Source organism: Neolamprologus multifasciatus, chromosome 20, assembly GCF_963576455.1.
Source record: "Neolamprologus multifasciatus chromosome 20, fNeoMul1.2, whole genome shotgun sequence".
Taxonomy (NCBI): Eukaryota; Metazoa; Chordata; class Actinopteri; order Cichliformes; family Cichlidae; genus Neolamprologus; species Neolamprologus multifasciatus.
Window position 1 is genome coordinate 30,145,317 of NC_140458.1, and position 25,592 is coordinate 30,170,908.

At 41.3% G+C, this 25,592-nt stretch overlaps 2 protein-coding genes and 1 long non-coding RNA gene across 4 annotated transcripts; 2 read left to right on the forward strand and 1 right to left on the reverse strand.

Moving 5' to 3' along the window:
- The first annotated feature begins 622 nt into the window (after window positions 1-622).
- rimkla (ribosomal modification protein rimK like family member A) lies at window positions 623-21,008 on the forward strand. Its single transcript, XM_085145845.1, has 5 exons — window positions 623-1,408; window positions 9,501-9,731; window positions 11,452-11,538; window positions 13,353-13,556; window positions 14,291-21,008. The coding sequence occupies exons 1-5, from the start codon at window positions 1,246-1,248 to the stop codon at window positions 14,809-14,811; spliced, it is 1,206 nt and encodes a 401-aa protein (XP_085001971.1). The 5' UTR covers window positions 623-1,245; the 3' UTR covers window positions 14,812-21,008.
- On the forward strand, window positions 9,738-11,068 carry LOC146495228 (uncharacterized). The gene is made up of 2 exons (XR_014871525.1): window positions 9,738-9,822; window positions 9,870-11,068. It is a non-coding gene; the product is annotated as an uncharacterized LOC146495228 (long non-coding RNA).
- zmynd12 (zinc finger, MYND-type containing 12) lies at window positions 16,705-25,592 on the reverse strand. 2 transcript variants are annotated; one of them, XM_085145847.1, is made up of 8 exons: window positions 25,399-25,592; window positions 23,756-23,885; window positions 23,219-23,390; window positions 22,955-23,124; window positions 21,716-21,838; window positions 21,553-21,640; window positions 20,862-21,007; window positions 16,705-19,037 (listed from the first exon to the last, which is right to left on the reverse strand). In XM_085145847.1, exons 1-8 carry the CDS (start codon window positions 25,524-25,526, stop codon window positions 18,894-18,896), a joined length of 1,101 nt encoding a protein of 366 aa, XP_085001973.1. In that variant the 5' UTR covers window positions 25,527-25,592; the 3' UTR covers window positions 16,705-18,893. The 2 variants fall into 2 exon arrangements, with proteins under 2 accessions (XP_085001973.1, XP_085001972.1); XM_085145846.1 differs by having other exon boundaries at window positions 20,850-21,007.

A 25,592-nucleotide genomic window follows, 5' to 3' on the forward strand; every position in this document is an offset into this window, starting at 1 on the left:
GGAATAATGACATCATCGGAATCTGTAGGGACTATTGAATAAAAAGTAATGCCTATGAAGGCTGTTTGTTTGTGTTTCTTTGTATTATCCAGTCGCTCCAGGAATATTATTACTAATAATAATACAGTCACGAACAGCACAAGCACAAAGAGCTGTGAGGGAGAGAAGGAGAAGTGGGTCATTCGCATAATTTCGCTCTCCTGTCACGCCGAGGTGTTCTTCCGCTTCTCAGCTGTTGGTGCTCCCTGAGCAGCGTTGGTAAACAATAGCGACTTTTTAATACTATTTGTCTGTCAAATATGAGTCTTTAGAAATCTCCCGAGTGTGGGATAAAAGAAATGGAAGGTGAGAATGTAGTAGCTTGTGATGACCTTGTTTCATTTCCTGCCACTTCAGCTTAGAGACAGCGCTGTCGGCATTCGCCAGACCCCCTCGCCGGTCTGGTCTGAACCGGTTCGGAAAGTGCGCGGTCTCGTGCGCTCTGCAGACGTCTCTTACTGAACTGCGGAGCGCGCGATCCCTCCAGGCTCGGCCCCCCTAGTCTTCCCTCATTGGTTGGCATTATAGCGGCTCGCCCACATCTTCCGCGTGCTTTTTGGGCAGTGATACAATTCGCGAGCTGTGATTGGTTACATCCTCTCGAAACCTTTGTTTTGGGGCAGGCCCCGATAACCGTGCACGGGCATGCGGATAAGTGGAGTTGTAAACGAAGCGTGTGCACTTTTCAGCACCAATACCTCGTGGATAGCAGCCAAACCTATAGAAAAAATAGTTGTTCGGGTTAGTTTATTGTAAATAAAAAAACCGACAGCTTTGCTGTTTGCAGCACTACACAGCCGCTGGGAACGCGGGGATTTTTTTTTGCTAGCAGCTCTGACCCGGCTAACGGAAATACAAAGCGCCAAAGCTCGTGCTTTGTTTGCCCTGGTGGCAAGAGCTGCATCCCCACATTTTTGCGGGTAAAACCGTCGTTCTCTCTTCGCGCTGTCGAATTAGCTCGGTGTGGGCTCAACAAACTGCACCAGCGAAAGACTAAATGGCAGGAAGTGAAAGGAAACAAAGGTGATAAAGAAGACTATTTGTCCACATCGGTTCGGTCCAAACAGCGGTTGTAGCCGCCGAGGTCTCCATTGTGTGACCATCTCCGCCTGACCCTCAAATCCCGCGCTGCCACCGGTCACCTACTGCCTCCACGCCCACAGCTGTTGTATTTTCAAACGGATTTCTTTTTCAAACAACGTGAAAATGTGTTCTCGAGTTTGGTTCTTGACCGACCGGCGCATCAGCCAGGAGTATCCACAAGTCCAGATCCTCCGGGCGCTGAAGGAGCACTGCGCCGACGAGGACGTAGAATTCCGCTACCTCCTCATGGATCAAATCGTGCTGACGATCTGCGAGGGCCAGCTAGGCAAGTACCACACGATCGATGCGCGGTCGTAAAACGATATACAGTTTGGTTTTATTTGAGATCGGTATTCCGTATAGATGGTAGACTTTAATTGTTTGGAGGGGGTTGCACACAGCTTGAATACAGAGCGAGGGGTTGGCTGGGTCTGCCTGTTTGCAAGGAAGCGAAGTGTAAGCATGGCCGTGACCGCCTAACCTACTTTTCCAGCTAGACTGCCTCCAGAAGGGGAAGGATGACGCTTGATTTAATTTCGCTGAATTCGCTGCAATCCCGGCAATTGCAAATTATCTGAATTACCCGGGCAATAAAAGCTAAAAGAAAAATGTGTTTAAATACCACAGAGACCTAGTTATTAGATAAGAGGCATTCATCAGTGAGCTGTTGTAACTTTGCTACAGATTGCGTCGCTTGATAACTAAGGCTGTAGGTTCTGCGTTATTATTTATTTTATTTTTATTTTATGTATATAAACATTGAATCATTTAAAATAGTTATAATTGACTCCCCGAGTAATAGTTAACAAAAAGAAAAAGAATAGGACATTCACACTAAATGCAGGTAAATGACAAGCAAATCTTTATGGCGCCCATATCGAGATTTTTTGTTATTACTGAATTTATTATTGAAAACTGTCACCAGATATAAACATGCATCAACTTGTTCTGGCATTTCAGGGTTTTCTGTACATTATACAACCAACGTGATCACCTATTTTCAACTTTTTTTTCTTCGTTTATTTTCATTTTGAGCTGCTTTGTCCAAAACACACGTGATTCTGAGTGTCATGTAAGGATAACATTTCATAGAAATGACTAGGGAGGCCTCAATAAAGTGATGGCAACAGCAGGAGCTCCTAACAAACAGACGAACAGGGAATTTGTCAGGCTGGTGTGAAGTGGGGATATGTCACAAGATGAGAGGAGATGTGTGAAGGTCTCAATTAACACACAGATGTTAATTGAGACTATGTTAAAAACATATAATTTTAGGCTGACATTAGTGCCTGCTGAAAAATGGCAATGGTTAAGAATGTAGATAGGGTGTCCCTTACTGCACTGTTACATTAAACCGCTGTATTGTACACCTCAGTCAAGCCAGGCTTTACACTTTAAATAGGATTTTACATGCAAACAGATGGGCACAGCCCACAGAATAATTACCAAGATAAATATAGCCTGGCGCTAACAATTTTCGACATATATACTCTGTACCCTGCACATTTTTAAATGCAGGTGGACAGCTGTCCAACTGTATAGCTTAACAAGCTTCACATGAGCAAGGCAGTTAACATGGCTTGTAGTTTGTAATCTGCCTAAAGTAAATGTCTTCTGAGCCTTGGCTTGACATCACAGATTAACAGCCAGTGAACAGATTGGTTGTGCTGTGGGATTTCTACACAGGAAGCCTCAGGATACATGGCCAGATCCTTGGATCCTGTAGTGCATTTTTTCTTTATGCACCTGGCAATAAATGCAGTTTTGTTGTTTGTTTGTTTGTTTTTTAAAGATATGGATTAACTCCACAACTTTACTAGCGCAAAAAAACCCCATCCATTTATTTTCACTTAAACGAGCAGCTGTATTTTTATGTGCATTAAAGCTATATAAACATTTAACAGTGCAAATGCAAATTCCTTGCTGAACGTTTAACCGAAAGGCATTTCCAGTAGAAATGGGCTGACATATCCTGAGCATAACCATGTATAATATCCACTGAAGTTAAAAAGAGATGCTTTGCTACATTAAACTGCAGTGTGCCAAATAAAAAAGTCAAATATGTATTTTTCAGACCATAAGGTGCACGGGATTATAAGGCAACAATGCAGTCAGATAAATCAAACTTTATTCAACTCATTCTTCTTGCTTCTTCCACTTCTGTACCATTGATTCATTAATGCTGTATTCTGTCACAGCTGCTCTATTCCCATGTTGTTACACTATATTAATCACTAACCTTCTATTGTGGATGGATTATCTCAGTTGTTCTTCTGACTGAAGTTTGGTCCGTTTACAGCATCCTGCCATGCCATTGCATTTGTCTCTAACCATCAGGAACCTTCACGTTAACCTTTAACGAGTGGAAAAGTGTTAGCGTTCGTCCTCCAGCTTCACTGTTTATGTTATGCTAACACAGCTGTGTCGCTAGCGACCACGTAGCACATCATTAAATACCAGCTAGCCCAACTTCAGTAACCCTACAAACGTCACTGCTGTGTAGCTTCCTGTCTTCATTTATGTTGGAAGTGATAGCAGAGCTGTAAGTTTGATTTTTTTTCATAAATCTCTCAGTCAGAACATGCTATATCATGCTTAGGTAACTAGCGAAACTAGCGAGCTAACTTCCGCTAACTTCTATCTCTGTTAAATGTAATGAATTCTGAACACCTGGTAAAGCAGCAACGCTGATCGTTTTATTAAAGATGGAAGAATTTAGACAATTTTTAACTCTCAGTGATGTATATTTGACTTCGGGACCTTAAAGGACGGAGTTTAGGACCCAGATTACTCCCAGATTTACGAGCATCTTAGTCCGACAAATACGGCGGCCCGCTTGCATGTTCTACAAAAAATGTGCTTTGTTGTGTATCTGACGGACAAACACCAAACCAGTTAGGTTGCACTATTTTTACAAACTAATTCTGGTTCATCCATTTCACTCAACAATCTGCTTTCCCCATGTCACTACCCGATCCGTACCGGAAACCCGATCGGTACCCCGCATGCGCAAATCTTACGTCACTTCCTCTCTTTGCCAACATTACGACATTCAATATATTTGAATGATACGGTTAGCGCCCAGTTAGCTCCTAGCATTTCTCAACAGCTCTGCCTCCTTTTCGACTGCCCGGGACATTTAAACAATGGATAATCTGTATACAAACAAATTCATGCTTTTCTCCTCAACAGAGAGCGTCCCCCGATTGAACAACAGCGCCGTAAAATAAGAAGAATGGCGCCTTATTACAGACTTAATAATATTGATTTAGCAGTGTGTCACGTGAAGATTCATCAGCCAGATTAAGTGTTTACTGACAATTGACAGTGATAGCGGACATCATCAACACTATTCCAGTCAATCCTCTCAACACAGACAAGCATAAACATACTCGACTATCACTAAATCAAATTTAACACGCGTTTGTAATGACGCCAATTCAGTTTACAATAGGGTTCATTCGCTCGATCAGCAGGTGGCAGTATCCTCATACACTGGGGAGTAAACTGCCATTAAACCAACAGAAGAAGAAGAAAACATCTGCACATGCGCGGTACGGATCGGGTAGACCCGATTTGTACGGTCCGACTTTGCACATGCGCAGTAAGGATCGGGGAGTCCTGATCCGTAACTATCTTTTTATTTTTCGTTTTTGTCTACATTGTACTGAAATGCTTCATTATTGCAAACATTTTAAGATATACTTATTATTCTTAAGATCTTAGCTGATACGCTGACCCATAACTATCGTAAAACGCTACGACCGGAAGTAGACACCTTTCGCGCATGCGGGGTACCGATCGGGTTTCCGGTACGGATCGGGTAGCGACACCCCATTCTCATTCTACGTTACTGTCGTGCTTTTTTGGCACTGCGCATGCGCGTTTTACCCATATTCTATCGTGATATTTCATTTTCTTATCGTTGCCTAGCATTGTTCCAGGTATTACCGTGAACGGTATAATATGGCCCAGCCCTACACAGCAGTGCCATAGGCAAATGTGGAACAAACGCTTAAGGATATACAGCTACATTTGCAGTTAGAGCAAAGCAGTTGGTCTTGTTTCTACACTGGAAACACAAGTGATATTTCACTGTAAGTGTAATTAGTACTACGTGTTCCTCCATCTCTGTGTGTTGTTTTGATCAAATTTACATTTGCGCAAAATGTATGTGCAGTTTACATTGAACATATTAGTACATCCTACTCCAAATCCAGTGAAGTTATTTCAGCAAAATTTGTATGACAGAAAACATTTGAGAAACAAAAGTCCCTCATATCACAACTCATCCAGGGATGAACTTTGACCTGTGAGGAGGCATAAACCATTTCTTCTTTTAGCTTAGGTCATAATAATGTCAAAATCATAAAACTGATAACACCTGTACAAGTAGAAGTTTTAAAGGTTTTCTTGATTCATTTCTGCGTCATTTTTCTTTTTTTGTTTTTAGGTCAGGTTCAGGTCGACGTTCCACACTAAAGTTAATGAGTTCAGTGTGTCACTAGGAGGAGCTATCAGTGGAGCCACCCCAACATACACGTCATTATATTTTAATGAGGAATGGTGGCCCCTCACAGCTAAACCCAGCATTTAGCAAACTGGAGGCATTTCACATCTTGTGATTGAAAAAAATTAAAGATAGACTGGATCCGTGATCCATGCCAGTGGGCACACTTTTACTGAGATGAAAAATGCAACACTTCCATGTCAGTGAAGCTGGAACATTAAGGCAGGTTCGGTATCTTAATTTAACAACTGAGAGCAAGAGCAACAACAGACACTAAGGTTTGGATAGAATTTTTGTGTGGCTGTTTATAAAGCACAGACTCTATATTTTATGGGAAAAGAGTCCTTTTGATGAACAGTATTGCTGTTTACTTAATATGCATCACAGAGTGGTTGTTAATTATTGTACATTTGATAAAAGAAGTGAGTACTAAATAAGGGCTATGTGATGGCTCTTTATCACAGAAATGCTGCATATCTCTGGTGCTTACCTCATAGAATCTTAGTGCAAAAATTAACAGTTACACTTTATCAGTGTTTAGCAAATGTTGCATTTTCAGATAATAAAAACAGTGCATAAACGTTTTTGGTGTGTTGCATGATTGCATAAGTTTTCCTCCAGGAAAACGGCTTGTTCGTCAATTAGCCAGCAGGATCTCATTTGCAGGTTTTTGCATGTGGCCTGGAAAGGGTTAATTTACATTTTATTAGGTTTGACAAAAAGGCTCACAGTTTTTCCATTCAACACATGGCAACATCTTTATGTCACATGCTAGAGTTAAGATATTTAGTTATGGCTTGTTGTGTAACTCACACCCTAAAAACTACCTGAAAACGTTATTCCTCGAATGGTAGAGACTAGTATGGCTTAGCTTTTCTTTTTATATATGGTCATTCTGCAAATCAGTCTGTCTGTGTAATTTGCATGGTTGCAGTAGCCAAAGAGAAAACTGTCTGCTCTATGATTACTGGGTTTTTTTACCCTTCCAATTTCATACTTTCTGATCCTGATAGATGTTGATGAACAAAGCCAAAAACAATGAAATGGTGGTGAGGCATTACCACCACCTCTGATTTTTGTCTGACATACAACATGACTGACATGCCACCAAAGACAGTCATTGCATGCCATGCAGAAGAAGCAGTGCCTAGAGCAGGGGTGGGGAACTCCAGTGTCCTGCAGGTTTTAGATATCACCCTGGGTCAATACACATGAATCAAATGATTAGTTCATTACCAGACCTCTGGAGAACGTCAAGAGATGTTGAGGAGGTAATTTAGCCATTTAAATTAGCTGTGTTAGATCAAGGATACATCTAAAACCTGTAGGATACCAGCCCTTGAGGCCTCGAGTTCCCCACCCCTGTCCTAGAGCAACAAAGAGCCAGATCTAAACTGCTCTAGTTTTATCAACACATCCGGATGGCAATGAAGGAGAAATTGAAAAGATAGCTCTTATATAGATAGTATAGAATAGATATGGCATAATTCGTGTGAGAATTTCTCAGTAGCAGATTTCATGTTTTTGCTGACAAGCTGTTTGGCCTTGTCTTTGTCAAAATGTAAGTCACATGATTCATCTTGTCTGCTTCAAGTGCTGCACAATCCAAATGTTGCATTGGACCTACACTAAATGTTCTTGTCTGATCTGTGCTTTTGATAAAAGATCTGCAAATAGACACAAAGCATGGTCGCCCCAAAACCAGACCACAAGAAACTGTTGTCTCAGTGGGCTAATGCAAGAGGATGCACAGACTGCATTCCGGACAAACAGCCAAACACTTTCACAGCATTTGTAAGCCTGCTTTGTGATGTTGCAGTGGCATGCATAGAATGCTTGTTAGCTTTGTCCTGCGGACTGAAAATATGTAATGTTATTGTTTTTTTTAAATTGTTTTTTGTATTACAATCATCTTGAACAAATTGAGTCTTTGCTCCTCCTCAACCTGTTCTTACTTGTCTATAGTGAAAAAGAGGAGGTGCAAACAGAAACATCTGAAAGCTTGAAGTGCTGACATACATATACATATATCACAAAAACCCATGCTGTAATTATTGTACACCAGGATGTCGGATAGGTTTTGCAGTGGTCACATGACAGTCAGTGCGGCGCGCGCAAGCAATTGCACAGATGAATAGGAATGATTCATCCGGGTGCCTCGCCGGTCTCTGTTTGGTCCCCCTGGAGATGGAGACGAGCACTGTGGATACTGTCTGTCGAAAACCATGAGACCACATCCCCTGACGCTTCTCACTGTAACACCACTCACATTGCACTCAGTGGCTGCACAATAAGAGCAGTGTGTCTTAAGCGCTAAATAGGGCTGGAGCGATAGTGAATCCTCCTGCTTTACCACTGAGACTGTGAGGAAGAGGAGGAGGAGGAGAGAAAGGGAGGGGTGGGGTTCTTTTCATGGCTTCATACTCCTTTTTTAATGCGCCACATTTTCTCTCTCCCCTTGTTCCCTTTCTCTGTGTTTGCTAGAACATACCTAGCCCTTTCATACCAGATGCATTTCTCTTGTTTCACTTATTTTTACCCGTCTGCGGACACAATGACCCTAAAGGAGTGTATGTAAGATGTGCATTGTGCAGGCGGGTTGCATGTTAATAGCTAGGTGTCGGTTGTTATTATGCATGCAGCAGCTTCTTTTGACCTCTGATGATCTTAGCCAGGGTCATTACCGCTATTGTGAGCCTAAGATGGCTGAAATTCACATCATGGTTGAGGCTAAGTGCTGGGCTAGTGTTCAGTGTGTCTCCTCCCTTCTTTTTTGTACTTGAAGTTCCTGCTATAGCACAAAGGTACACATTTGTCATAGTTCAGTGTGCTGTCCATTTGCAATTGAGCCTAAAAAATCTGACAGCCTGGCTATGCTTCCGAAGGTTAATGAATGTTGAAACGCCGGATTTGTAGCATTTATAGAAAAAATTATGAAGTCTGTCTAACACCAGCTTTATTGTCCCCATCACAACATGCAAGCCTTTTCATTTATTTCTCCCCTGTTTTTTATGGCTTATGATTTCAGAGCTGAATTTGAAATGACCCATTCAGAAGTGTTCACTTAGCCTATTGTAGTTACTTAGCTCTCATTTGCATCATAAAAGTGATGTCAAGTTAATGAAAACCAGTGTCATTTTGACTTTCAGCGGGACAGAGCACCACACATTTAAGATCTTAGATCTCTTAGATTTCTCAGGCTGTTTTTAAGCACAGTTTTCTTATGTTTGATTAAATTTAAGATTATTACCCTTGAGCTTTCTTTTGCAAGCCCACTGCCCTACATAGGGACAAAATAGTATAAAGTGTCAGTATGTCAGTGACGATACCTGTCACTCAGTCTAGGAGGAATACGTGTAAATGTAACTGTAAATGTGGGCAAGAAATACATATTTATATAAGTAGGTACTGCAGGTTTAAATGGCTTAAATTTACCAGCATTGGAGGTGGCTGGCCTGGTCACATGGATTTGTGTGATGACTAAAGGAAAAGTGTCATCAAACACTTAGATGATGGATGGAGTCTTGTTGAGAACTTTCACATTGTTCCTAGGGTTGCATATGACTTTCAGGAAGAATTTGGAGCTATTAACAGTGACACATTCATTTGTTGTCTTGAAAATAGAAAAAACAGGCCAGATGTCGGCTGCTGGTTCTGGTTCCATGAGTTTCAGAAACAGATGAGAAAACGGTATTTATCAAACATTTGTACAGCAACTCAGAACAATAATCTGAAGAACTTTATATATGTATGAGGTTGTTGACCAACAATCAAATAAATGAATTAAATTTATTTGATCACAGGAGTGTTTTTCTAAATATACATTTCTCTATTTGCCCCTCCTGTCATTTCCCCTCCACCGTTACAGGACTGCGAGCAGAGCAGGAATTGGTGACATCTTACCCACAGGTGGTGATGGTGCGAGTACCCACGCCCTGGGTTCAGTCAGATAGTGACATCACTGTGCTCCGCCACCTGGAGAAGATGGGTTGCCGGCTGATCAACAGGCCCCAGGCCATACTCAACTGTGTCAACAAGTTTTGGACGTTTCAAGAACTAGCTGGGCATGGGGTGCCTCTTCCTGACACCTTCTCTTACGGTAAATCAGTACTTGACTGTGCTATTTTCACACATGAACATCACCAAGACTTTATAGCAAACATGTTAAAGACTAGCTAAGAAGCGCTCCAGTGCAGTGTGATTAGGTCACACTTACACCTTTGTTGGATAAACAAAGGTGTAAGTGTGACTTAATTTCAGCTCTAGAAATTTTGTTCATTCGTTCAGCGTGTGTGAAAATGCCTTAAGTATAACATGAATACATGTGCAGCGAACCCCACTTTATTGTTTGTGGAAGTACTTACATATATATATAATGCAGGGACTCTATGTCCACACTGCATATAAGACAAATGCAGAAATAAACACAGATAACCAGGTGAGGTGTCGGTCACAGTGATCATCACTGTTTGCCCGGTGATGTTAAAACCGGATGAAACTGAAGTTTAATGGAAAACAAAACCGATAGTAAAAGCAAATGCACACACATAGGTCGTAAAACTGCATCATCTACAGTCAAATCGGCATTTGTTCAAGCAGCAGTGATGTCATTATCAGGTGTGTTTTACATTTAAATCACATAATTTGCATCATAGGCTTCTGTCCAAATACATGTGGAGCAGTCAGACATATATGGGTGAATCCACATAGTTGTCCTTCAAACCTTTTGATTGTTTTAATACTCACAACATCTGTGAAAACAGTGTTTAAACTAGTGCCAAGAAACACAGGATAGCCAAACAAAAACAACAGGCTGCTGTTTTAGTCGTTGTTCTTGTTGATTTTCTCGGACAAATCAACGGCAGACAAAAAGGTGTATATATATATATATATATATATATATATATATATATATATATTTCTCTGCGGTTTGCAAGAAAATCCACAGTGAGAGCAGAAAAAAGGACACAGACTGAGTGAGAGAAAAAGGAAAAAAAGAAAGAAAGCGGAGGGAGTGTTTGGCCTACATTCCATCCGTTTCTCTGCACAGTAGGCCAGGCGATGCATGCAGAGCAGCTGGAGGGCTTATGTAACATCCCCCCCCCCCCCCCCCCCCCCCCCCCCCCAACCATACTCACACGCACACACCCCACCTAACACTGCCCTTCTGATTTTTCAAAATAAAAGACGTAAATTCCCCTCACTCCTTTTCTCTTCTATCTCAGCAGCTAATGATCGGAACAACATTTGGTGTCCAGTCTCTCTTACTCTGAACTTTGTCTTCTTTCACCCCTTGTCATTGAAAGCACATGTGAAGCAGAGCATCGGAAAAAAGCCACGTGACAGGGTAGTTCACATCTGCTCGGTTCACTGAATGGAGCATAGAGACACAGGAAAAGCAATGAAGACTATATTATTAAAAAGATTTCTACATTTCTTTAAAAAAAATGTATTTTTAACACATTTAATCACCTCTCACGGCAGAGCACAGAAAGCTTAAGCACATCTGTTGCTACAGGCTGCTGTTATAAATCAGTGTCAGATACGGTCAGCTGCTTCACATTAATGCCTCCTTCACTGACTCCTCTGTTCCACTCTTATGAATCAAGCAGCAAATAAACGCTCAGGACAGCACTCCTACAGCCTCGCTGTTTTGAGTCATTTCTGTTTCCATAGCAACATGCTACATTCGCTCTCCTGCCCTGCAAAGTTGGCTGTAACATGTGAACCATGCTATCAAACCAAGGACAGCATTTTAATATATTCTACGTGTGTCCTCCGTTTGTGTATGTGTGTGCGTGCGTGGAAAAATTTCCTAGGTGGGCACGACAACTTCCGGAAGATGATTGACGAGGCTGAGCCACTGGGCTACCCGGTGGTAGTGAAGAATGCACGTGGCCACAGAGGTAAAACAATCAGCCCAGTACTTCCTGTCATCCATTCTAGTCACAACGCCATAACTCAAAATCTGTACACTGCAACTCCCTCATGGGAGCTCAGTCCACTCTTATATGAAATTCTCTGGCAGGCTGTTAAATGATTAGCACTGCGGTGCTGCATCAAACACAAAACAGAAGCTCTTAATGCTTGCAGTGTGGTCATCCGGTCACTTATTTTAGTTTATGGTTAACAAGTTGATCTCAGTTTCCTCTTTTAGACTGAATACACAAGAGGCTTGTGTGGGAAGGTTTGAAGCTTTGGCATTAATGTTGTGCTTCCAAGAGATCAGCCCCGGTCTGAACCATTAGCCCTTTCCTATTCATAGTTATTGACAGTCGCTGCTATTGTGTGAAGGAATAACAATGGTCTTTGCTGGCCCAGGCTGCCATCACAGCACATTGTTTAGGAAAGCAGTCACTGGTCAACCACTAACTTGACCCTTTTTATGGCGTTAGGCGTCTGGAGGGCTGTTTTTACTCTCTCTGTGGTTGACCATTGACACGAATGAATTCCACTTTGCCCTTCCCTCTCAAGAGCACACATAAAGGAAATACTTTTTAAAAATATTATGAATCGCTGGTATTAATAATAACTTTATTTGTATAGCGCTTTTCAAAACACAGAGTTTGCTTCACGGTTTGAATAAAAGCCACAGACTAAAGATGAGTATACACATTCCGACATACAGACACATAATCAACCATAGGGTCACACATTCATTCCAGCATGCACACTGCTATAGACCTGGAAAAAAGTCCCAAAAATAATGAGGAAAAGATTAACTTTCTCTTAATCTATAAAAAGGAATTGCCAGTAGTCATTTAAGACTACTGACAAGGAGACCCCGATCTGATGATTTGAGAAGTTGGCTGCAGTGGTAAGGTCTCAGTAGCAGGGGCATACAAGCAGGGGCCTGTTCAAGTAGGGGTTTTATAGGTTAATAATAGGATTGTAAAGTGGATTTAGAGTTTCACTGGGAGCCAGTGAAGGTAAACAAAAATACCTGTGATATGAGAGCAACAGCTAGTTTTTGTTAGCAGCCTTGCTTGGTGCAATCTGCAGCAACTGGAGGTGGGTTATGAAGGACTGAGAGATGTATGTGAAAAGTGAGCTGCAATGTTCAAGTCAGGAGAAAAATGAACGAGCTTAAAGATTCAAAATCCCGGTGTTGGTCAAAGATGACACCAAGGGTCTTAGCAGATGTTTTGGTGTTACTGACAAGTGGCCTGATGTACTGACTGACCTTCTCGGTATTTTCTCAGATAAGTAATGGTCACATGTCTAAAAGAGTCACAAGACCGTTATTGATGTTGTGTTTTTATTGCATGTTGTGCACAGACACACAGCAACCACATGATTTTTCCCTCAGCAGGGGTCAGAGGTCTTGAAAATAAGAAGAAAGTGCAAAGCAGTGCTAATTAAGAGAGGCAACTTCTATCTTGTGTGAGAAGCAGTTCTGTGGCTGCTCAGAGGAGTATCCTGTCATTTGTATGACATGAACTGGCATGAGACTTGGTCAGCAGAAGCAGCTACTTGTTAGCCAAGCTTTTTAGGTTTTCCACCCTCAGCTAGCACACCACAAATGACAGACCCAGCAAGCAAATTCTTTTAGTGTGGTAATATCAACGCAGCTATATGTCTTCAGGCTGCCATGACATAGATCTGTTTAGATTGGACAGACTAGTAAAATATAAACCTTAAAAACTAGCCCTTCCTTCCTTCCTTCCTTCCTTCCTTCCTTCCTTCCTTCCTTCTTTAATCTTGTGTCCCCTTTGCTTAGGCAAGGCTGTGTTCCTGGCACGGGACAAACACCACCTGACGGACCTTTGCCACGTGATCCGCCACGAGACCCCCTACCTATTTCAGGAGTATGTCAAGGAGTCGCACGGCCGTGATGTGCGGGTTGTCCTAGTAGGCGGCCGTATCATCGGCTCCATGCTGCGTTGCTCCACTGATGGTCGCATGCAGAGCAACTGCTCGTTGGGTAGGCAGACATTAAATTACTGAATTATTTCCACGGTCATGGTAAAACTCTCATGTTTGAAAGTCGTGTGGTTAAGTGGTATCGCTGTTTGAGAACAAGAGCTCTTCTATTTATTATTTACATTTAGATATGGCGTAGTTTTTAAAGATCATTTTTATCTTTTAGGTTCCCAATGGAAAAATTATCTTTAAAAAAAGATGAACTTAGTGATAAGTAAAGTATGCGCGAGTTATTAACAAAGACCTTCATAAAGAGGAACTGGCCTGCTCATAGCATGCATTTTGGGTATAATCAGTACAATGCTTTAGAAATGCTTCAGAACTCAACTTTGGGAAAGAGTGCGAAATCAACAGGCTTGTCCTGAATCAACCCTGGAGTGTTCCAGCTGAGGAGACTGATTTTCACTGTCAGAGGATGAAAGTTTTAGTTTAGCTGAGGCTGTAATACACTGTGACATATTTAGGACATCAGTCATCACAGTCTTCTGCATTCCTGTAGCAAATCTCTTTGACACTTCTAGGGTGAATTTGATGTGGTATTTAATTGTGAAATTAAATATTGAAAATAACCAGAAAACATTAAAGGATCCTAAGTTGTCCCCACGTCATTTTTGAATATAATTGCTCTTGATTTATAAAAGATTAGTTGCTTTTTGACTATCATGAAGTCTCGTGAAAGAATTGTAAATTGTGGTTTGTACTAAAAAAGCCTGATGTTCCTTCTTGAATTGTCAGGTGGTGTAGGCATGATGTGCCCCCTGAGTGAGGAGGGCAAGCAGCTGGCCATCAAAGTGTCTAACATCCTGGGCATGGATGTGTGCGGCATTGACCTCCTGCAGCTCAACGATGGCTCGTTTGTGGTTTGCGAGGCCAACGCAAATGTGGGCTTCATTGCTTTCGACCAGGCCTGTGGCATGGACGTAGCAGGCATTGTTGCTGACTATGTCCTGTCAATGCTCCCAAACCGGCTCACTCGCAAGATGTCTCTGCTGTCCGTCGTGTCAAGCACCAGCGAGACCAGCAGCGAGCCCGAAGTGTGCAACGTGCCTTCTGGCGGTGGCTCGCTGCCTGAAGCAGTCTGCAACATGAGCGTGGGGTCAACTTCCAGCGAGAGCGACCCAGAGCTGGCCGAGCCCTCCCAGTCGTCACCTTGCCAGTCCACAGCCCCCAGCCTGCCTGATCTCCCAGACCTAGCTGATCCAGCCTACAACTTCAACACCCTCCTTGCCAATGAGATCAAGTTATTGACTGAGTGAGCCCAAACATCTTCATGCTCTCACACAAACCCCATAAATGCATTTCAAACACACACACGCACACTAATGGCATCAACATTCCTTTTAAAATTTCATATCAGTCCAAAAACCATGAAAACAGCAAAGCAAGGAAAAAACTAAAACTTAGCCCTTTTCAGGCATGCAATATGTAAAACTGCTGGCTTCATCAGTCCGTTAAAGTGATGACACCCTGTCATTTAGACATTATGTAACCACTCCTCACGGCTTCATTCAGACAGAGCCATGGTGTGTTAGATATTTTTGCCATAGAGAAGTACAAAAGGCCTGCCATTTTCTTCTGATCATTTAGTTCTTTTCAATGTTATCACTAACAGCAGGTGAGTGTGTGGTGCCAAAAACGAGAGCTCTCTTCTGCTCCTCCGAATTGGAAATTGCAAAATTAATTGTAGAACAATATTTTAATATTCATGGAAATTAGATTTTTACAATTTTTTTTGCCCAATGGGGCATTTGCTAGAAGGCTGAGCAAGTCATAAAGATGTAAAGCTACGAGGGCTGAGCTTGTCCGGTTACAGTTGAGGTTTTTATGTCAAAGTGACGAGGGTGCTCATTCACACTTGAAGGTGACACATTCATTTGCTATCAGATTAATGGAAAGAAGTGCATATCTAAAAGGGGCTGTCCTGACACATCCATGGACACAAACACTAAGACATCTCGTTATCTTACACAGAAACGGAGAAAACAAACAAACAAAAAGAGATCTGAGGCTGCTCCCCTGACTCTCCTCTCTTTGCATCTCTATTCCCAAAACCAGAAACCCCACGATCTAAACTTAAATTGCAGCATGAGGTTAGACTGGGATACAGAAATTAGTGCCAAACTGGCCTTTATGAGTTCCTGCATGGTGTTTATGGATGGGTGAAAGCATACACCTGCCATGTTTTTAATCATCATATTATAATAACATTATTTTACATATAGTCTCCGTTGTCATATAAAAGGTTTTCTGCTGAGACTGCTGTCAGGTTTGGTGAATTGGAGGTGACATGAAGTGCTTTCAAGTAGTAGGGATGCTAGGCGCACTACTCTGTCAGTTCCAGTGCAGTGATGTAGTGCTCAAACTGAGGACACAGGAGAGGACCCGCAACCATCCTGCACTAACAGGAGCTGTAAAAGATTCATGTCAACAAGCATCAGATGTGTTTGGGTGGCAAAACTGGAATATAAAAATGAACTAACTGCTCAAATTTTAATTTTACATTCCTACATAGTATCTTTGTTTAGCCTTACCAGCAGTAGCAGTCTGCTGCTGCTAGGCCACTAAATGCCTAGCACTTTTATTATTTTCTCTCTCTCTCTTGCTAAGGTGACATATTTAGGAAAGTTTAGACAGAGTGTGAAAGCTGCATCTACACCTGCAAACAAAATATACCTCAAATAAGTGACTTCTCACTGCCATAGGATAACAGATATTCAGACATACAATACATATCAGCCAGGATCCTTGTGGTTTCAAATGGCCCCTGACATGCTTTATGTTTTTCTTTTCTTTTTATCTTTTATGTAAATATTTAGATAGTCAATTAACTTTACCATATATTTACACCTGGACAGATTAGACTGGAATAGCTGAAAAAATCGCCAACAGTGATATTTTTAACAAGTTGTGGGGTAACTCTTGTGTATAGACTTTCAATATTAAAAGGCAGAGAGTGAAATTTGGTGCTAAACTTTCTGAATTTGGTTAGATGAGCCTTCTCAGCCATATTATATGTAGAACTAAGCATCCTAACCCACAAAATAATGTTGGCATAATGTACAAAAAAAAGAACCCTATATTTTTAAAGTCTTCGTAAATATAATTTAGCTTTTTTTCCTTTCCTGAGAGAAGAAAAGAAAGGAAATCCAGGGATTAGAGCAGCTAAGACCTTTGTGTTTACTTTTTTTTTTTGTTCCTTTGAATTTACCTCCTGTATGCCTCCTTAAATGAATAACATAGCTGTAGGCTGTGCTGCGGAACCATTCGCTAAGATTAAATTTACAGGTATGATCAAAAGCACAAAAATGAACCCCAAAATTGTTTCACATGGTGACGGTCATGTTGTTAGGCTTGTATAACGCTTTGTGCCGAACACAACTCAGGGAAGCAGCCTGGATCTCAGCCCTGACCCCCAAAAAGGCATGACACATCCATCCAAGCTAGAGACATGTCTAAAACATAACACATACCTACAAGCAGACAGAATATACATAAACAACAATGAAAAAAAAGGTTGTAAACTACAGTGTAAGACTTTATGGTATATACCATGGTTAACATGCACTTTTTTTTTCCTTGCTTGTTTTATATTGTTCCTTGTTTACTTCCTAATTTATGGTATTTTTAAAGAAAAAAAAGTGGTTTGTGTGCACTAATATTGTGTCAATAAAGTGAAACCGCTGTGAAGCTTGATTTTTTTTTTTCTCCTTGTGTTGTGGGCCCAATTTACTAACTGTCTGGACTCTTAACGGCAGGCCCCTGCTGGAGGGTGCCAAATCTAAATCTGCCAGACAACCAGAAAAGGAAGCTTTTAAGTCTGCTGTCAAATGATCACAGTGTCTCCACTGAGGAAAACAACATCATTTACTCTACTGTGATATTTGTCCAGTATCCATATGATCAAAGTATCTGACAAACTGTGAAATCCGCTGATGTCCACCCTCCTGATGCGGGAGGGCTGGTGGGTGTGCTCATCAAATCACATACTGACATAAATGCTTGTCTGGTAAACTATCTCCAGTTGTCGTCCCCCATTCTTTAAAGTATTTGTCCTTGTATCGAAACCTGCGTCATTCCACATCGTGTTCATAGGTGTAAATATAAAGATCACATATCTTTAAAAGTCCTGATTAGCTAGCCATAGGAAAGAGTGGAATGTTAATTTCTCTCTTCTGGCCCCTGCTTGAATTTGTATTTTATACATGATCCATCTAGCCAGTGAAGGTTCACTTAACTGTGCTCCATTGACTTTAAGAATGCCAGTTCATCATCTGGTTTTCTTTGGGAACACTGTTTTAAGGATCAGTTGAGGTCAAGGTCCCAATTCTGACTGATTTCTTTATGCTTGGTCTGTATAGATTACTGTTATAAAGTAAATAAACGGCATGGAAGCTACTGAAAGGAACAGGGGTACCACATGCTAGCAAAACAGGGAAGGAAACTGATTGGCCTGCATGAAAGTTGGCCAGTTTGGAACAAACATGTAGGGACCTGTGGATGAGTCACTGTATATAACAACAGTGCACAAACTTAATATTTAATTCCGAACTGCTGCTAATGTATTCAGAAATTGAAAAAGGGAATATGGGAAAATCTGAGCGTTTCCGTGTTTGAAACTGAATGCCAAAAAAATTGACCAACAACAAATGTTTTATTGTATAAATTCAGTGCAAATAACACAAGTAGTGAGATGATTTTAAAACTGATTTTTTTTATATGAATGATTGTTTCAGAATTGTACATATTGTGTAAGATCTCAGCAATTAAATGTCTGTTCTGACATGAACCTTGGGTTTGCTAACAGGTTTACAACACTCTTTCCACTGCAGGAGGACGATGCAATGTTTTTGCCTCTAAAAGTGCAGCTCTCTTGACAAAGCGCAGACACTGGAAATCTTTAATTATGTCTGGATTTGGTGAATTGGTGTAGAGGCTCCGGGTTGCTAGGTACAAAACAAGCAAAAACATTGCATCACAAAGGTTTGAGCAAATGCCCTTGACCATTTTTGTGTTCCATAACATTTTGACAGTGTTAAGAAATGGATCCCAAAAAGATGCAATTCACTAATGTTCAAAATGATGTATATATATCCCTCTTTTTTTCTTTTTTTTTTTAGATCAAAATAAAGACGAGTCATTATCCAGAACAACTGAAAATGTGTCTTTTTTTCTTTTAACTACATCTGTGCATCTAATTTTTTTATCCACTCTCAATAATACTGTACAACATATGGAACATTTTGCATTTGATTGTATATTTTCATATATTTTATTTTCATTGTGGGGCTGCACAAATATCCTTAAAGAGCAGATCTCCAAGCAGAGCGATGGGCAGGGCTTAGTACTGTGACTCCGCAGAGCCAGGATGTGGGACTGTGTGGAGTATCTTCACCAGTTGCAGCAGGGCCTGGATGGGCTCTGTCAGGTCATGGTCTGGTATCAGCTGGCTGGCCTGCAAGGCTGTGCTGCCAAATCCCTGCGCCTGGCACACAGAAACAAACACAGCAACTGCAGCTGTTAAACCCTCCTGAGAGAGTAAATCTGCCTTATATAATGGTATCACTGAAATTGGACCGCAACCCAGTTGACTTATTTACCCCACTTTACCCTTTAGTAAGCTGGTCTGCTGGGCTGTTATGTTATCCCCAATAATTAGGAACGTTTTGAGCAGCATTCATAAAAATAGCTGCAATTTGTTAATAGGGGTTTCAGTATTATATAGCCGGGTCAATAACACTTTTTTTTTTTTTTTTGGTAATTTTGCTTCCATTCACTAGCACAGTGACTTTTAAAGCAAACAATGAAGACGTGACTGATGTGCAGACTTTCAGCATTAAATTGAGGGGCTTATTCCAAATACTGCATTCACTGTTTTAATGGAATTGCAGTACCCAGTCCCCCCATTTCCAGAGCCCCAGTAACTGGGTAAATTACTGACAAACAGTTTCATGCCTGGGTGAGGCCTGTGTTCTTTCATGTTTTCTGGATCTAAATATCTGAAGTTGATTTTCTGATTTTTCTGAAAATAAAAATTAAAAAATATCTAAAAGTGGATAGATGAAAGCAAGATAAACCAGAATGATGAGAGGAGAGAATTATGGAAAAAGATGGAAACAGCCTGTGACCTGAAGCATACCACATCGTCTGTCAAACACAGTGTAGGTGATGTCATGGCATGGGCATGTATGGCTGCCAGTGGAACCAGGTCACTGGTTTTCATTGTTTATGTGGCTGCTGATAAAAGGAGCAGGATGAATTGTGAAGTATATTTGCCCATACTCTCCGCTTAGATTCGGGCAAATGCTGCAAAACCAATCAGACAGCTCACAATGGATAATGACCCCAAAGCAAACTGCAAAAGGAACTCAAAGAAATGAGATATTAGTTAGTGGCCAAGTCAAGTAACCTAATTTAAACCAAATAGCAAGCGTTTAAGTTAAAAATGTATCATTATCCAAAAACCTGGACATAAGTGCATCTACCCACAGCTCCCTCGGTACCATATACAAAAGCTGAAAAGACTACAGATAGGCTCTGTTATCTAATGTTCAGAGAAACTACTTAAATTTTCCTCAAAATAATAATGCATCCACATCGTGATAACTGCCTGTTCTTACACTGACGTACTTTTATAAGTGCAGCACTAAAAGCCCAGAGACCTGTAACATTAACATTACTTTACACAATACCAGCTGTGAAACAGTATCACTTTGTAGTGAATACAAGGAGAAAAATCATGATTTAACCAGGGTACCATGGCACACGTGCACACACACACACACACACACACACACACACACATATATATATATGGTTGGTGTAGCTGTTGATTGAGTAAAAGAATAACTAAGTGCACTGGATCTTGCCCTGCCTATAAGCCACAAAATAAAAATAAACGCTGTGAAAAAAAAATCCACATGTGTATCATTGCTTGTTACATGCTTTATCCTATGTTTACTTGACCTTAGAAGTAGGATCCCATCAGGTCCATACCAGCCTGATACATAACGTGTTTTGCTGTTTGCTGTGCAGATAGACCGCTATGGCTTTATCTGCCTTGTCGCCTGACATCTCAAACTGACACACACAAAGAGCTGCAGCTTTAAGAAGAGACTGGAAATCAAGGCCGCAGTCAGAGCGTTGAGACAGTCCCATTAGCTAGTGCTAAGTCCCACCTTATCGTGAGACTTAGCAGTAGACAAATAGACATAATCCCATCTTCAGACAACACAAGTAGGAAATAGGGAAATGGGGAAATGGGTCACGGTGGCAAACTAAACTTCTAATACCTCACCAGGTGGCTCACCTTGAGGAAGTATCCTCCAAGGAACGACAACATGGCCAGGCAGTGGGCCACCACTGCAATCCGTGCTGGGTCTTTTCTGGTGTCTTTCTGCTCAAATTCCAACATAGTTCTCAACATCTCATCCACTTCAACTCGCTCGGCTTTGTCTGATTGAAAGGCATGGACACAAAAAAAAGCATGTCGTCTAGTTTACTGTGGTCTCAAACATGCTTTACCACCTCAAACAATGAAAGAAAGCAAGTGACATGCATGTGTACAAGTTTGATCAAAACAAACGCCTGTCTGTATGTCTGTGTTGTCCCTTGTAAACATCCCAGATAGCATGGGAAACTGTTTGACAGGCTTAGCATTATATGTAGGGCAGCAGCTGTGATACAGGGCAGTGGCGTGGTGGCTGCACAGCCACAGTAGTGTCAGCATGGGTCTCTAGTCAGCTCTAAACAAGCTTGCATAAATCTGGGGTTTAGCTTTCACATTGCGCAGCAAGACACACTCCAAATATAGACGTGTCGACCTTATTTTTTCAGTGATACTCCAGTGGAGCTGTTGGCTGTTGACAGTTTGGAGCATGAATGATGGACTGGTGATGTTATTGTCTGATTCTGCTGAACCGCTGAATCGACTAGATTGGTTTTTATAACCTTTTTATACCGTATATACAAAACATATATGCAGAGTGGCTGCAACAAACCATAAAAGGAGTCCACCGGTGGATTTTGGATGCTTTCTTTGCGAGTCTCGAGAAGTCTGGTCAGGTGACTGTGCCAAATACGTGCCACCTACAATATGAGCAAAAGAATGTAAAAGGCATAGAAGATAAATTTAGTCTCAAGGGCAATGAGAACATAACTGACCTCCGAGTACAAGGAACGAACAGTGGGTATCTTCCCCTGCTTGGTAAACACATCAGCCATGAGAAAGTAGCCCCGAGAGGTTACTGTGCTATCCAGACCATACTCCTCAGTGGCAAAGTAGATCTGGGGAAATCAAGTTATATACATACTGATGCATACGACACAAAACATGTGCAAAATGCTTGTTGTTCCATTCTCTGTTAAAATGATCTCACGCTGCTTAAGTAATGTTGAGGTCCAGGTTTTGGGGAGGCTAGTCTGTAACTGATCTTGTTCCATTGTTTGTTGTTCTAACCAGGTTTGCTTTTTACTGCACTTGCAGTGTGTTTGAGCATCAATGTCATGCTGATAAACTAATCAGACACTTTCCAGAGGCTTAATGGATTGAATGGTGGTATTTGACTGCTATCATTATTCCATCAATTTTGACAAGATCCAAATGATCGCTCCACCATGTTTTACAGATGGCTGTAGACACTCCTCAGGTTTTTCTCATTGTTTCCCTTCCTTAAAAATTTCTGTCAGCCTTCAACTGCAACTATTTTTGATAAACAGTAGATGGATCAACTCAAGGGCCAGATGGTTCTCTTAGGATATGTGACAAGTAGATCGTTTTTCTAGGCCACTTCTTCTTTTGAGTTCCCCTTTTCCAGTTTCCTCATTTTTCTTTAAGGACACGCAGCACATCAGGACAAGTTATGCCAAGTTTTCAGCTCTTCAGAAATCACTTTGTTAGTGCAAAAATACTATTTTGTGCCTCCCACATTGTGCTGTCTTTGGCATTTTTCATAGCTTCAAAAATGATGTGCTTTTGTGAGAGGCTGCTAGTAACAAAGTATCTGGACAATGAAATTGGCTCTTTGCTAAGTTGTCTGCTTTGTGTAGACACAACACCGGTTCATATCTTTGAGTTAGGTGCCATTGTTATGCTTGAGTGATTCACGGGTCAATGTTAAATGGCTTAACAAACAAGCAAAAAAACCCTCATTCTTGTGAGAAGAGTCAGCTACAAGGACTGGATTACAATGAGTAAAAAGAAAACTTTGAAAACTATTGCTCAACACCCCTTTAAAATTCCAAGAAACTCTAATTCAATACACAATACTGTATTGTACTCGAAAAAACATGCTCGAGCAATAAACAAGCCATCATGGATTTCATTTGGTTAGCAAATTGCTTCTGCTCCTCACAATATCAATAAAGATATGAAACAGTTAATGTGCTAATTATGACACAGACATCATTTGCAAAGTCATAAAACGCAGTATCCAGGTCTCCAATCGCCACATGGAGGCGGCCCAGGCTCCTGTGGAGCTGGTGGTGGATTGTGAGACCACATTTTGGACTCTTCAACACTGCCCACTCTGCCTGGGACAGGAAATCTGCCACAAGGTCTAGATTACCCAAACCTGGAGATGCACACACACACATACGGTCATGCATGAAACACCACACGATAAGAGAACATTTAAACTGAGAAGCCGTTTTGTGCTTGTTTCTCACCCATGTTGGCTTCAGCCAGCAGCAGGTAGGCAGGGACCAGCTGGACGGTGTTAGGGCCATGAACGTCTATGGAACAACGCAGGCAGAGCTGAGCAGCAGGCAGAGCCTCTTGATGTTTTCCCTCAGATAGCTTACTTTGAGCCACCAACCTGCAAATCTCAATAAGCTCCGCCTATATAAGAAATCAAATCCAAGATAGGCATCAAATTAAAATATCTTATTTCCTCTTAAAATAAAACACTATCTCAGTTGTCTATACACTAATGCCTCTATTTGACTGTTCCTCTCAGCTGTAACACATATTTTTTCCAGAATCTATATTCCAAAATTAGGAGCTACAACCTAGACCTGGACTTTGTGCACCATAATGACAAATCATATAAAGAAAAAGGGAAAATAAACCATTCAAGGAATAATAATATAGTCCTTTTTTGTATTTTCTTTGACAGTAAAAAATGCAACCTAGACTCAAACTTCAAAACCTCATATTTTTTTTTCTCCTAATATGTGGTGCCAGTGATTTCCACGCATCCTCACCTTTTTCATTTGTGTTTCAGTGTGACTGGTCTGTTGGAGACTGCGGTGTGGCAGGGCGCGGATGGGAACAAGGAGCTGACAAATTCTCTTGTGGATCCCCACCCAGTCAGCCTGCTGGTGCTCTGCAGCGCTGGATGGTTTAAAAACCCACAGGTCATTCGGTCATATTTATATTCTCTTAAGCCACCTCAGGACTTTGTAAGAAGCATTTTTATGCATAATAAGTCTCCCCCGTGCACACTGAGGCTGATGTTTTCCTGGCAATGAAGCTATTGATAAAGAATCACGATTTATAACATAAGCTGAGCTGCAGCTCTTACTTGTTGTGAATGATTTAAACATATGGATCAGGCTCACCTCTCTTGTCCAGACAGATACTATTATGTGTGCTTGACAGTAAAAATCTCTGTGCAGTAACAGCTTGTTTGGATTCTGCTAACATTTTCAGGGCAGAGTCTCTCTGATTCAGGAGATATCATCTGAGTACACAGAGGGCATACTAAATTATATGCCATTACATAACTGGTCTGTAATTTTGTTCATCTGGCTCTCCTCTTCTGCACACTTGTGTGGAAACTGTCCTGCTTTTCAGCTGGGTTTTTTCCCCCCTACTGTGAAAAATGTGCGCTCATTCCAGTGTACTTGTGGTGAGAAGCAGGGAGCTGGAAATCTGACCATGTCATATCAACAGTAGCACTGACACAGCTTGTGCTTGTGAGAGTACAGAGACAGACAGAAAGGCACACACAGAGATAAACACAAATCAAGTGGTCTCTTCAGGATGTACTCTCTTGTCCCCGCTGAGTTTTCTATGCAAAATACACCAAACAATCACCACACACATGACTCGCATGCCAAAGTAGGATGACTTAAGTCTAACCATTTTACCCTAAAGCCCTATTCCATGTGTATTACTTTGGCTCAATCCATGACTGGGAATAGCTCAGTATGCTTGCTTCACGTGTAATTAAAGAATCCTGAGAATCTGATTCTTATTGTCTGACATATATATGTATCTATATTTATATCTATGTTTTTTTTTTTTTAATAAAACCAAAAATTGTGCCTCTCATTCACCCATTTTAAAGACTGAAAGGATGACAGCCACAATAAGTATCTGTAAGCTGCCTGAGACTGGCTTTAGTTGCTCATCCCTTTCCATAAATCCCCACAGGGAGTGATCTCGCCACATGCTCCTCTTCACTACCCACAGTGTGTGCCAACGGGGAAACTGCCCAGCACCATGTTATGGTCTGGAACCGCATATAAAACAGTGTCAAAGAAGGTAACGTCGGGTTTACATAAAAGCTGAAGCTCAGCAAATTATATTATGAAAACAACACGCAGGCAACAGAACAAAAATAAGCGTTGTGGTAATGTATTTTCCAGCTGTTCCGCTCCCTCCTCATGACAATCACACTAAAACGCCCTCCTTACCGACGTGTTATGTATGTGTGAGCGTGGGAGGGGGAAAAAACATGGCGAACGCTGCCACCTAGCGTCCAACCCGTAAACACGGTTCTGACCAAACCATATAAACTAAACACAATACATGCCTTTAAAAAAATATATCTATCTATGAATAACGGGTCAGTCGTTAGCACAGGCATCGCCATGCTACAGCTCGGATAAACTGAGCTTACCAGTAAAAAGTGACTCGACACTTGCTACATTGCAGGCGGGCTTCTCTTTGGCAAAGCTCGCAGAACTTTTCCGCTCCTTTGGGCAAGGCAAGAGGAATTATCGCGGACGCTTGAGATTCAGCTTCCATTATTGCTACGAAGCTCGTTTATGAGTCGATATGAGCTTAATAAGCTATTAGCTTCCAAAGCTAGTA